The sequence below is a fragment of the Camelus dromedarius genome, chromosome 6 (genome assembly GCF_036321535.1).
Source record: "Camelus dromedarius isolate mCamDro1 chromosome 6, mCamDro1.pat, whole genome shotgun sequence".
NCBI lineage: Eukaryota > Metazoa > Chordata > Mammalia > Artiodactyla > Camelidae > Camelus > Camelus dromedarius.
This window is the reverse complement of record NC_087441.1, coordinates 45,888,614-45,902,746: the sequence shown is the minus strand read 5'-3', so window position 1 is coordinate 45,902,746 and position 14,133 is coordinate 45,888,614. Positions and strand designations below refer to the sequence as shown.

At 43.4% G+C, this 14,133-nt stretch overlaps 1 protein-coding gene across 6 annotated transcripts in view; it reads right to left on the bottom strand.

Moving 5' to 3' along the window:
• Nucleotides 1–499: 499 nt before the first annotated feature.
• The window catches only part of SCML4 (Scm polycomb group protein like 4), a 106,418-nt gene continuing 92,784 nt past the window's right edge, over nucleotides 500–14,133 (bottom strand). For 4 of the 6 annotated variants that reach the window (XM_010989612.3, XM_064486808.1, XM_064486807.1 and 1 more), the window contains one exon: nucleotides 500–12,417. In XM_010989612.3, the coding sequence (XP_010987914.1) occupies nucleotides 12,292–12,417 (126 nt within the window). In that variant the 3' untranslated portion in view covers nucleotides 500–12,291. The remainder of the gene's footprint in view (nucleotides 12,418–14,133) is intronic. The other 2 variants (XR_010381277.1, XR_010381276.1) reach the window with 2 other exon arrangements.

The window sequence follows — 14,133 nt, the reverse complement described above, 5'->3', positions numbered from 1 at the left end:
GGAGTCCCAGAGGAGGATTCCAGATTCAACTGTCTAAGGAGCTTTATAGGCACCCTCATTTATTTTAATCCTCCCAACTATCAGAGGAGGCAGCCCTCTTGTCCCCGATTACTGACCAGGAAGGAGTTCCTGGTCCAAGATGACCCTGGGCGGGCCCTCACCTGGGGGCTCTGATCAAATTTCATGTTCCTTCCCTGCCACGGGGCTGCCCCTTTGCAGTCACAGGCTGGAATAGAAATATCAGGGAGACATAAAGTGTAGTCATTAGAGACCCCTGGGCTCCTGAGCCATCTGGGAGCTGGGTTGGCCACCCTGAGGGGCTGCAGGCAGCTGGTGGGAGAGGCCTCCCAGGCAGCTGTGATTTAGGCTTTTGAGGTCTTGGCTGTCAAAAGACTCTTTTCGAAAGACTTTTCCTTGTTATCTACTTATAGAAACTAGTCCTAATGAAAGAATAATAAACATTAAAAAGTTGATCAGATAAAATATACAGAGGCACATATAAATTCCATTCTTTATTAAAAATACAGAACTACTTTTTACAGAATGAACAGAAAATACTGCATTATCTTGGAATTTTAAGATTTAGAAATTTTACTGAATCACTCGCAGGCCCATGATATACTGTACTACAAAAAAAAAAATTCTGCTTCAAAAATGAAAAAAAGCACCTGAAAATATTAAAATCATTAAGGCCAGCAGTGTTTATTTAATGAAACTACATATCTGACTATACTGTACCTACCAGTCACTGCTTAAGGGAATACATTAAAAATAGACCTCTAAATAATGAAAGAATTAGCCCAAAGAAAAAAGTTACAGACAATAACAAAAAGGCTTTGAAAAACTGAAAGCACATTTTGATATGGTGTCATATAGAACAATGTGTCTGTTAACAGTCTACTTGCACCGTACATCGTAAAAAATGAGCACATCACCTCACTCCTGAAGAAGGGGCTTCCCTCGGAGACTGCTTATTACAAATAAGAGACAAACCATAAATATGTGCAGTAAGGACACATGTACGTTCATATACAGATAAGGTACCTGGGTGAACAGTCTGGAATGAAATTAAACTAAGAGGATAAATAACATTAATAAACTCTACACTTTGAGGCACATGGGGAATAAAATTCACGTTGTTTCTAAGTTATGTACACAGCATCTTTTCTGCCCCCACCCCACCCCGTTTTTTGTACCTTAGTGTAATGCTGATTTGCATTTAACCTAGTTATCTTATGTTTGCATGCTCTGCAAACTGAATTACAGGACCAAATTGCCTATTACAATTCCCCATTATGTGACACAATTACATAGGAACACTTTGAGGCGAGAGGATTGTCCCAGTATCAGGAAACACTGATTGCATCATGCTAGCAAAGAGCAAGAATTAAGGAGAGGCTCTTTCCCCAGGTGACAGTTTGCTGCCTTTTCTCTCCACTGGAAACGCTGTTCCCCATTACAATGACTTCTATTCACTGACTTCTGGTCTGCAAAATTAGACCCATTGGTATTTCAAAAATGAAAAAAGCCATACCCTAAAACTATACTATTTCCTAAGCTTGAAGCTCCACGTTCCTAAAGCACTTTTAAGTAAAGCGGGGAATTGAAGTAATGTTCCAGAATTACCTAATGCCCAGAAAAAGTGAAAGCACAGGAATTTGCAAGTAACTAGAGTATATGAAGTACACACATGGGGTCCCTCTTGCACACGTGCCTCGCTCAGCACAAGCAAATGATGTAAAAACTTCCACTGGATGACCTTTGTCTTGGATCCCCAAACCTAATCATAAGTACACACGTGAAAATGCGCACACATACCCTTTTAAAATCTTTCATTAGAAGAGAGGGGAGACCATCTAGGGAGGGTTTTTCTCTTACTGAGATGGGGGCATGTCTTATTGGTACCCTTGTTAAAGACAAAACTTAACCAGGGAAAGGGAGTGGCTGCCAGCCTCCCAGGTGGACAGAGAGAGAAAGTCTCCTGCGTGGCACAGCGAGGTCAAGACTCAGAATAAAGAGGTGGAAACATGAGATTAACTAAGGCTGCACTGAAAGAAAGAATCTGAAAATAACCTCCTCAACTTACAAAACAAAAGGCACATCATCATTCAACCTCGAGAGCTTAGCAAACATGGATTTTCACTTACTCAGAACTCCACATTATTTAGCAAGAGCCATGCCACATACAACCTAGCATAGCTAGAAAAACACAAAACTTTCAGCCTCACGATGCTTTGTGATGTTACAATAGAATTTAACAAAAAGTTTTCACTGTTAATATGAAGAAAAAAAATAGCAACAGAATACAATTATGATGAAATGAGTTTATTTTGTCTATATGTTTAGTTTTTGTGTGTATCGAATTAAAAGTAAATTAATCTACAATTGTACTTAAAAATTTTATATTGATAAAGTTACTTCTACGTATATACAGGAGAAAAACAAACAGATCAACCGATGTCTGTAAAATGAAAATATATGCTGTATAAAGCAACTGATATTTCAAAATTTTTGGAGGATGAGATGAGAGGAGCTCATTTGTTTTAATCCTCATGTGATCAAAGATATCTGTGGAAGATGACAGCAAGTTAAGTACTGCGGCTTAGCACACAGTGGGTAATGAAAGAAATCAAAGTCCTCCGAACCCTCTCATCCTTGGGCAGAAACGCTTTCAGTTCCTGGGGAGGGGGTGTGATGATGCTGGATGAAGCCCAGGAATAGAGCATCCCCATTCCAGAATTTTGCTGCCTTTCTCCCCCCTCTACACCATATTTTCCTTTGGGAAATGTGTCATCATCTTCCACCACCCAGACACAAGCCACTTCATACTGCGCATATCTCAGTGGACCTGTAAATGACTAATGACAAACCCTCAGCCCAGAAGTGCTTCTGACGTAGCTCATTGTGCCTCATCGTTGATCCAGGCTGGCCCTTCTCATTTACACTGAGACACTGGCTTGGCTTTGGTCACTAGGAGGTGCAGTCCATGCTAAGCGGGTCTGGACAAAGCTACATGTTCCATAAAGAAGTGTGGAATGATGGGAAAGGCTACTGGAGGGCAGAGTGACTCCCTGCAGATTGCAGGAGGCAGCATGACTGGGAGAAACAATGCTTGTTTCTCAAGAGGTATGTCACAACGGCTCCAGGTCACTTGGCTCTTGACCTTCGAGGCTGAATGAGGAGGGACACCCAGTGGGATGGGCACTGGGGTATGTGCTTGAGGAAGGTTGATAAAGCCTATCAGTGAGACATCAGGGTGAGTCACAGAACAAAGCAATCAAAAGGGATGGGACTCTTATTCCCAAACTCAAGGACAGACTGAGAGAGCTAGACCTTGAGGAATGGAATGAACAAGTGGAGATGGGGCCGGAAGCACGACAGAGCCGGGGAATGCTGTAGGTGGGTGACAATGGGACAGTGGAAGGCAGGCAAGGGTCAGGACCATCTTGCCAGTGAGGGAAGAGGCCACCTGTTGATTATTTCTCTCTCCACCTCCTCTCCTTCCCACAAGGCATTTGAGCTAGTGGAATGGAGAAAAACAAAAAAGGGGAAACTAAAAAAAACATGAAGACAGGAAGAAAGAATGAAATGCAAAGTAAAAAAGAAAAAATGAGAAATGATAGCAGAGTGATGCTTATGTGGCTCTGAGGAGGAGCTATGGGCCCATGAGAGAAGAGGATGAGAAAACACCTAGACAAGGACAAACAGGAGCAGAGGCAGAAGCTGAAGTCATAAAATGGAAGACCGAGGAGCCAACAGCCCCGCTAGCCTTTGCTGTAAGTGCCCTGAAGGTCATCTGGATGCCCCTCCTTTTCCAGATGAGGAGATGGGAGTGGGGGTGGTAACTTGGAGAGCTTGTTTCTTTGCTCTGTACCATAGTCTGCCCCCACAGAGTGATGTGGACCCAGTGGGATATGCTGTGGAGAAGGTTCTACACTGGAGTGAGCTGTCCAGGTGCCCCCCAAGGCTTCTTCCTCCTAAGTCCCCTGGTATTCTAGGGTTCTAGGTATGAGGGTGGTCTCTGTTTCTTTGCAAAAACTCACAATAGCCTCAGCTTACAATGCCTAAAGATACGACCATGAGATTACTTTAAAATGAACACGTTGATGGCAGTGCTATTTACAACAGCCAAGACATGGAAATAACCTAAATGTCCATCAACAGATGACCGAATAAAGAAGTTGTGGTATATTTATACAATGGAATACTGCTCAGCCATAAAAAGAATAAAATAATGCCATTTGCAGCAACATGGATGGACCTGGAGATCATCATTGTAAGTGAAGTAAGCCAGAAAGAGAAAGAAAAATACCATATGGTATCACTCATATGTGGAATCTAAAACACACACACACACACATACATAAATGAACTTATTTACAAAAGAGGAACAGATTCATAGACAGAAAACAACTATGGTTACCAAAGGGGGGACAGGGTGGGAAGGGATAAATTGGGAGTTTGAGATTTGCAGATACTAACTACTATATATAAAATATATAAACAACAAGTTTCTTCTATACAGCACAGGGAACTACATTCAATATCATGTAGTAACCTATAGTGAAAAAGAGTATGAAAATGATGTATGTATATGTATGACTGAAACATTATGCTGTACACCAGAAATTAACACATTGTAAACTGACTACACTACAATAAAAAATAAAAAAATAAAATGAACATGTTGAATGTTCATCCAGATGACGCTGCCCTTCAAAGTAGTCTACACTGCGGCTTCTTATACTGACACCTGCCTAATACAGTTAAGTTAACAAATGAATTGTGGCTATTATTGCTCAAACCATTGGTACCCAGTATGGAAAGACACAAGGAAAAGACAAACTAATGAGTATGAAGACATGTTGTTTTACATCTCGAATTACCAGTGTTGCTCATGCTGCTCACCAGACATGACCCCAGTGCCTTTGGCTCCAAAAAGGAAAAAAACCCACCCTCAAGTGATAGGCTTTCCACTTTGAGGAGAATGTGTTCCAGCTCCTAAAGATGACCCCAAAAGAGATGCACTAGGAATATTCTGAGCAATGAGAACATCCTTGGAACACATGCCCAGGCTTTTGAGGTGGTTTCTTTGAAGGTGAAACACTCTTAAGTTTTGGAGTGGTTGTGGACAAAAAAATTGGTCACATGATTCTCAATGCTCCTATGTAACCATCTGGGGAAAAAAGAGAAGCCCCTGATCTTTCTGAATCTGTTCTCAAGGGTGGAGATGAGTAAAGAGCGAAAAGGACCTGGAAGGTTCTCTTCTACCCATTTCCCGTGGCGGCGCCTCCTCAGCGGTGCTACCCTCAGCCTGTGGCTTGTAGGGAAGATGCCCCGTTGACCTGCCCCCCTCCACCGCCCAGGCAAGCAGGGTCCTGGGAATGCAGGGCTCATGGACAGTGTGCTCTGCCTCCCGGAGACCCTTACAGTCCTTCAGTTAACCAGCCAGTGGACACCCTACTTATTTCTGAGAGGCATTGTGGATTGAGAAAGAAAAGGAGATGTCTTAAAAGTAAAGCTGTAAAAGAAATAGACTCACAGACATAGTAAACAAACTTATGGTTACTGGGGGGGAAGGAGGTGGGAAGGGATAAATTGGGAGTTTGAAATGTGCAAATACTAACTACTATGTATAAAATAGATAAAAAAACAAATTTCTTCTGTATAGCACAGGGAACTGTATTCAATAACTTGTAGTAACCTATAATGAAAAAGAATGTGAAAACAATTATATGTATGTATATGTATGACTGAAACATCATGCTGTACATCGGAAGTCGACACATTATAACTGACTATACTTCAATAAAAAATTTAAAATAAAATAAAAAGAAATCTGCAAAGGAAAAAAACAGTACAGCTGTGAAGAAGCCTTTGTTCCTCTCTAACACTCGCAGTGGAGCACGGGGCTAAGCAGAATGTGAGATCCTACGACAAAAAGAGGAGACAGAAACTCACATCGGTGACCACAGGGTTGGCCTGCTCGAGCGTTTGGAGAACCATTGGAAAGGCCTCCTGCTCTTCTGGCCTGTCCCTTCAGCGGTTCTCCTCTCAGTAAAGATATGAGCTCCCAAAAGAAACTCACGGCTTTTTGAAGAAAATATGAAAACTAAACAAGTTCCTTAAGTCAGTCAATGAATATGAATGAGATGCCTTTTGTATGACAGGTGCTGGGCAAGGTGCTGGATTTTAGCTGCTTTTTCCAAGTTACCAAGATTGAACAATTTTCATAGAGAATCTGCCCCACAATCCAGAAGTTTATCTAAGTAAACTACATAAACTATGTTTTGTCTGATTTCTAAATCATTGCTAGATAGTTCTTCTGAATAAGAATGCTCTAGAAAGCAAAATCTCCTTTGGCAATCCCTTCCCAAACCTTCCCCAGTTCCCATCTCTTATTGCATTAACTCACAAATACACACTCACTGGGGAATGCATGCACAAGCATGAAATCTGCTTGGGCTTGGTGTCATGAACTGCACAAGGCTTGAATAAATTCACAACAGACCATGTTTACTTTTCTATCATCAATTATTCCTTGTTTTTGTCTATAAACTAAAGCTTCCCTAGTTTATTAAATCACCAGTGAGTACAATTAAGAGATGGAACCTCCGCGTGTCATGGTGTTTTTTTCAGTTAATGAGGCCCATGGACTTGTAGATTCATTCACGCAATCTTTTGTTACTCGCGTGCTTGTATGACCAAAGCCAGACTTACAACGACACTGAAGATTCTCCCAGGACACCCTTTTGTGTGTGTGTGAGGTCACAAGAATTTTAATAGTTTTTCATGACAGGGTTGATGAATCTGATGGCTGCGACCTATCTGAGTCCTGTATTTGTATGTGGTGTCTGTTCCTCTGCCCTAACGTAGTGGAGCTGGGCTGGACTTGCCAACGTCAATTTGTATTGTAGGTGTGGTTCCTGCCTGGACAAGCTCTGTTTAAAAGAGGATTGCAGAGTTGGCTTCATCTCAAACGTCTGTGTCTGATTCACAGACATCTGTGTCTCCCTGAGAAATAATGTTTTCACAACCAGAGCTGTCCAACGGAGAAATAAGCCACTTCCTATGGGAGTGAACGCCTCCTAATGGGACGCGGTCAGGCAGAGCCATTTCTCAGGGCTGTAGGGAAGGTGTTCCAGCACTGGATGAGGAGGTAGAGCCTTCCTGAGGTTTGAGGATGCTACAATTATAGGTTATGGTGGAGGTAGCCTCCGGTCATATATGCTTACTGTAAAATGACACCCAGTGAAGGTCGGGTATTTCCTAGTGAGCTGTTTGGAGAAGCAAGGCTTTGGTTGTGTTCCAAAGTAGGATCCAGTAGAAGGCATTTGTGCTGGCCTTTGCGATGAGCATCTAGTGCGTGGAACCAACTCTAAGGCTCAGGTCATGTGGTCGAGTACAGAGCAGAGAGTGGTGGGCTGATGGCCCTGATCAAGTCTGAGTGGTACATTTAGACCCTCCGGACAGCAAGATGCCCATGCTGTCTGCCATCACTACCTAATCAGCTGCTGAACAGCTCTTGGCTCTCAGATGCATCTCCACTGCTCTCGCCCTGTCCTCTCCATATCAGCTCTGGGCACAGCACACTGACCTGGGGGGAGGTGTCATTCTTTAGCTCTGCTTGCTGTCTTTTCCTCTGGAGGAAACCAAGCTCAACGCCAAGCAGGAGGAGAACCCCAGGCTCTTTATGCAGGATTTTAAGAGCACAGGTCTGGGGCCCTGTTTAGGAAAACAAGAGAATGAAGAAAAGCAAATCCTCCTCTAAAAATATATGCTTTTGCCCAGAACTGCTTCTCAGTTTGGGAATTTCCTGCAACCTGGGAGAGCCAGAGTGAGCGTTCTTCTCAAGTACAGCGATTTGGTGAAGTCCATGTGTGATCATACCACTGTAACCACAAAGGAATTTACCACAGGAAGTGTCCCAGCTGTTACTTATTAGCATTAGAACAAATTACACAAAGCAAATTGTTAGCAGACATGTTTCCATAATATTTAACTGGTGGCAATAGATAAGAGCGATTCTCTTTCAAGTAAATGCTAGATTTCCAAAAATCCAGCTTCCAATTGTCCGCAAAGGAATCGTCTTCAATTAGGCTAGTGGCTGGAGGGAAGGGGACTCTGGAAGCTGAGGCTCCCAGGGCTCTTCCCAGGGCAGCACGGGTGAGAGTTGTGTGAGAGTCGCCACCAGGGTGACATCACAAGGTGGGAACAGGACTGCTTGTACCTCTAAACAGCTGACCGTCTGCTGGGGTCACAGCTGGGGTTCTCAGCATGGTCTTCTCGTGCCATGGAGACTAAGGCACATGGCAAGACCAGAGCAGAGCTGGGCAGTGACTCAGTTCTTGGAGTGTGTTTGTGACAAAAAATAAACCACACCCATGGGCAGGTGTTCATCCCTCTCCTTAACAAAATATTGCAGTTTCCAAAAAAACACACACTCCTTCCCAGTCCCCTGTCTTATTATCTGTGGTTTAAGGAAAAAAAAAAAAAAAAGTGAGTCCCATCTCCTCCTCACCTAAGCCCATCGGAGAAGACTTAGAAAAGTACCAGGTCAGAGCAAACGGCAGGCAGCACTCACCTTCTGCTCACACGGAGGAAACCTGGCTAGTTCTTTGGAAAGAAAGCAGAATATCTCCGTCTTTCAAGACCTTCTGACAATGACTAAATTCAAGTCCCTTGTCACTTCTGGGCATTTCCAATAATCTTCGGAGCTATGACAAAATTCTCCTAAAACAATCTCAGAAAATAATAAAAAACATAATTTTAATGTTTTAAAACATAAGAACTATTCCACACATAAATACAAAAATAGGATATTGTAGCTTAAAGGGTTGGGGCTGTTAGAAGAGACCCCCTTTTACTGTCTTCCTAAGACATTTGTAGTTTTGTCTTCCCCTCCTCACAGTTTCCTTCCTAACCGCAGCTCAGTATCCCTCCCTGGTGTATTTCAGTATCCTATTTGGTTCTGGTGAGGTGCTCTCCACTCCTTTTTCCTGCTGAAGGGAAATGATGGGGGAGCGGTGCAGCTCTGGCGGGCACTAAACTAGGCTCCAGACGGCTGGTCCTGCCCAGTGGGCTTCCTGGCTAGGCTTGTCCCCTCAGTCACACGGAGTGGAGTCCTGTCAGCCAGCTCTTGACCTGGGAAGGCCCAGAACCCCAGAACCAACCCCCAGCAGCCTCCAGGGCGCACCCTACTGGCATTAGAGGGGATACCCAGTAGTAACAGCCTAGAGTGGGGTCCCCCTCTGTGCCACAAAGCTGGGGAAGCCTTTGACACCAAGCAAATCCAACAGCCGATACACACCTAGCTACTTCCTAAGGCTCTTCCAACTACAGTGTCAGGAAACACACACACACACACACACACACACACACACACAAAATGCACATCTTTTACCTGAAGTCTTCACAAAGGGAATAATGTGCTTCATAAAATATTTAAAATGCCTTAGGCAATAGAACTGTCTCTAGACTTTTTTTTTGTAAAAGTGTTTAACAGACAAGTGTAATTGGAAGTGTCTGGAGCATGAACACACACACACACACACTCTAATTTGGAATTATGCTAAACTATATCATTATTCGCCACAACCCGAAGCAAAGCTACTGCCGTGGAATAACAAGCACCACGTCTGTACAAGTGCGAGGCCCCCCAAACAAGCTCCCATTCGGACGGGGTGACACACATGGCCTGACTCTGTAAGGTCTGTTTAGAGGAAATGGCCTGGCATGTTTTACATTTGCTAAGCTATTTAGCTGCCTGGTTTGACGAGATTTTTGAAAGGGGTGAAAATTAATTATAATTGCAGTATTACAACAATAATGTGGTGGGCTAATTGCATTTCAGTGCAAAAACAGGCAAGGAAGAACTTTCTGCCTGGGTTATTCTCTGATATGGCAGCATTCATCTTAAGAGTAAGAAGATTTTTAAAAAGTCAAACCTTAAATATCATGGCTTCAGCAATCTGTCCCACTTAAAGTTTAATGCAAAATGAGATAGCACCTCCATGAGAGCAGATCCCACGAACATGGACCCAGTTTTTCTCCTACACTTGAGATGGCAAAATCTCTCTCCCCTGAAAACCACACCAAGCATCTCTCTGATATTGTTTGGGGATGATTTGGATTTGGGGGACACCAATGTTGATGTTTTTATCCTGAAGGGGCACTACTGAGAATGGGTAGGAAGTTTTGAAAGTCTCTGTATGAGGTATATGTTGATGGAAGAGGCACCGCAAGTTTTAGAGGACTGAGCAAAAGAAGGAGAAACATGGTTGCTGTGGGATTTCTGGCTCTTACTGTTTTCACATTGGCCATTCTGAATGCATAAGCTATCCATGGGTTTTTGAGGGAGACTCTAACTCCAGACCAGCAGTAAGCATTTCACAAATAACCGACTTTGAGGGACAATCTATCACTTTAAAATCTTGAGGACTCTGTCCCAAGGCCTGATTCAGAGTAGTTTTGTCAGGTGCCAGAACTAACATTCAGCTCTTCCATGACCTGGTAACTCAAGCTCGGTTCTGTGGGCACTTTTAGGACATTCTCCTCTGTCCCTTCTCTGTTGTGCTCTAAATCTAGCCACCATTTGTGTATCTAAAAAGGGTTTTTGCTATGACGTGCTTTCTCAAATATCACTCATCAAAGTGGGTCTAATGGCACGGCATGGAATTCTTCTTACGATCCTTGCCTAGGTTCTGTATGATTTACAGAGGATCAACACAGAAATATACCCAGGGCTGCACTCAAGTCTGTACAGGTCTTGTCCTGCACAAGGGCAGCTGGTGGAGGGGTGAGGGGGCTGAAATCCAGCCGAGACCCCTGCCAGGCTGCCCACCGGGGACAGTGTGCTTTTTCTAACTTGCATTTGGGCCAAGGGAGGCCCTGAGTTGTCCTTGATCCTCGCCCTCCCAGAGATCACAAGGTCCTCCTCACCTCCAACACTGCAGGTGCTTTTAAAGGAAAATGATATGCCCACAGCAAAGGACCATCCATTTTGAAGATATGTTTCCTGTTAAGTGAGAGAGGAAGGGAAAAAGAGACAGGGGAAGAGAGAAACGAAAAGGATAAGAAGAAAAATGGAGATGAGGTTGCCCTTCTGTCTCATAAATTGTGGATTCATTGTCCTTCCCTGGACACAGCTGCAAAGGGGTAGAAATCAATTTTTTTTCTATTACTCCAAGGTGAGAAAGGAAAACCTATTTGTAAATTGAATTAAACCTCATAATAGCATGTCCGTGTATTTGTTGAAGATGGAAAAATTAACCACAGATACAACTATACAGTCCTTCAGTGTGACTAGAAATCAGCACTCTCCCATTTCAAAGCTGAGTCGAGACATCTTTCTTCTTACTTTTTTTAAGAAACACCATGGCTAAATGTCACTAAGACTCTCCCATGTGCCAACACATTGACAGCTCAGTAAGGACTCTGGAAGGGAAGGAACTCCAAAACCCCATCTGGGAAGAACATGCTTCCAAATTCTTGCCTTTGCTGCATCTCAGTCAGTCAATAATGATTGGATATGAACTAGAACCTTCTAGAAGATGATTTCTTCCCAAGTTGCAATCTGTGGTGCTCACTGGGAATTAATTTCCCATGTCTGTGTAGGCTAGATCTTGTTCACAGAAACCCTACCCATCCTCTGGGTACTGAGTATCAGGCTACTGCAATGAGGGGCCTGAAATTTCATCAGCAGTCTGCCCTCTAGTGGGGCAACACAGTACTTCAGATAACTGGGAATAGAAAAGAATTTTTTTTTCCTTCTTCTTCTCTTTCAGAGAGCAAAAGAATTCAAGTTTTCCAGATAGTGCAAAGTGAGGCATTTATCCTCAGAAGACAGCTTTCAGAGCTGAATCAGGCAAGGCTCACAATGATAGGTCCCCAGGTCCGAGTTAAAGACAGGTGGTGCTGCAGAGACAAAGGTCCTTCTAACATCACTGGAAGCCTCAAGGGTCCTCTTTGAGCGATAACACTCAGTTCCCCACACTCTCATTATAAAAATAGGACCCACCCTACAAGAAACCAACCTACCAGGAATGTGAAAAATAATAGATTTGGGGGATAATTTTTTGGCAAATCACTAACACAGAGGAACCTTTCAAAAGGGCCATGTTGAATTTTTTTTAAAGGCAAAGATGCACGAGTTTTATAAAAAGACCAAGTCTTTGTGGTTGTTATTTTTTTCAGAAGAGAATCTTTGCGATGGAGGCTGATGTTGGTAAGGCTTCAGAAGATGATCTTGAGATCTGTTGTCTGGATTTTACTTCTATCCTTTAAACATCTTCAGAACTTGGCTTGCTTCAGTTTATCAATATGGTAGCAGAGTTTCAGTGCAGGTCCCAGCTTCAGGCCCAAGTATTTCATGATCATCTCACTCTTCAGTAACAAGAGGGCATTGCCATCAATCTCCTGATGGAACAGGATCAGAGAAAAGAAAACCCAGAAGGTGGTCAGAGTAATCAAATAGTGGCTATGGTTAGAGTATGGTCAGGAAATAAGATAAGGGGATATGGATTTACTCAGATGCATATTCTCTTAGTTCCGAAGCAAGATCTTAAGAAAATAAATTAAAGCCCACAAATACTATGTGCTCCTCTTCCCAACATCTCCCTGGGGTCATTCGATATACTGGATCTTTCATATCCCTGCTCTCTCCTGATGGAAGGAATCTAACATAACCCCAGCCACTGTCCCAATATACCATGTACGATGTTTATCTCCTTATCCAGTCTAGGGCTAATGGAACAGGAAGTGTCCCATGGACTGAATGTTTGTGTCCCCCTCATCCCCTCCCCAAATACATATGTTGAAATCCTAACCCCTTAGTGATAGTATTTGGAGGTGGGACTTTGGGGAGTGATAAGGTCTGAAGGTGGAGCCCTTGTGAATGGGATTGGTGTCCTCAGGCAATGAGAAGATGGCAGTCTGAAATCCGGAAGAGAGCTTTCCCCAGAAGGTGACCTTGCTGACACCCTGATCTTGGACTTCCAGCCTCCAAAACAGAAAAGATTTGCTGTTATTCATAAGCCAGCCAGTTTATGGGACTGTTACTGCAGCCTGAACTAAGACAAAGCATCATCCCATTAGATCCTGGAACTAGCGGTTATCTTTCCATTCCAGGTGCTCATGTAAGGCCCTGACTTCTGTCTATCATCCTAATCTCTGGTTTCTTTTCTCAGTAAGCTCACCCACCTTTAGCTGATTACCAAATTGCTAATGACACTCTATAAGGGATTTGAGGTGTTTTTTCGTCCCTGTCAATAATACTAGGTGGCACATGCACCTGCCTCATCAGAGGGTTTAGCACAAATAACTATTAAGGGAATGTCAATCCTCCGAGGTCCTGGTATTCCTCCTATTTGTCTCTGAAAATGGCACCCCTCCAGACAGCGTGTTGGATTAATGAACTAAGTAAGGCTGGGTTTCCTCCTTCACCTACACTGCTATTTTCAGATTACTAGAGACAAAGGGTAGAAATCTGGGGTGCTCAGTTGGGGAGAAGAGGCATAGACAGGACTCAAATAACTGCAAGTGTCACCAGCCCCTCTCATTCCTCTATCCAGCCAGTCAGCACTGACGCATTGCCTACTCCGTGTCATTCACTCTCCATGTCCATGGCAAAATGGCAGACTGGGCAAAGCTCATCTGTGGACCCTCCCAGGGTCCTCATTGCCTAATGTTCTCTCTTTACCCCACCTCCTAGACTTCCACTGTCTCCACTTCTCACTCAGGAAGGAGGCCAGACTGCTCCCACCCAGATCTATCTGAACACAACCCCTCTCTGGTGCTTCTCTCAAGGCCCCGCTGTTAGCCGAGGTCAAGTATATCCCGAAGAAAATGTGAGTGTCCTCTCCAGATCTGAAAGTATGATTTCCATGATTTTCACTTCAAATAAAATGAAAGACAGGAAGGAAAAAAAATAATAGTAACTCCTGTAGAGAAGAATAACGCTCCCTCTCCTCCCCACAAGAGGTCTATTTGCTAATCCCTGAAACCTGTGAATATGAGCAGTTACCTGGCAAAGGGGAATTAAAGTTGCAGATGGAATTAAGGCTACGAATCAATTTATCCTGGATTACTGGAGAAGGAGGGAGACAATGCAATCACAGGATCCTTAAAAGTGGA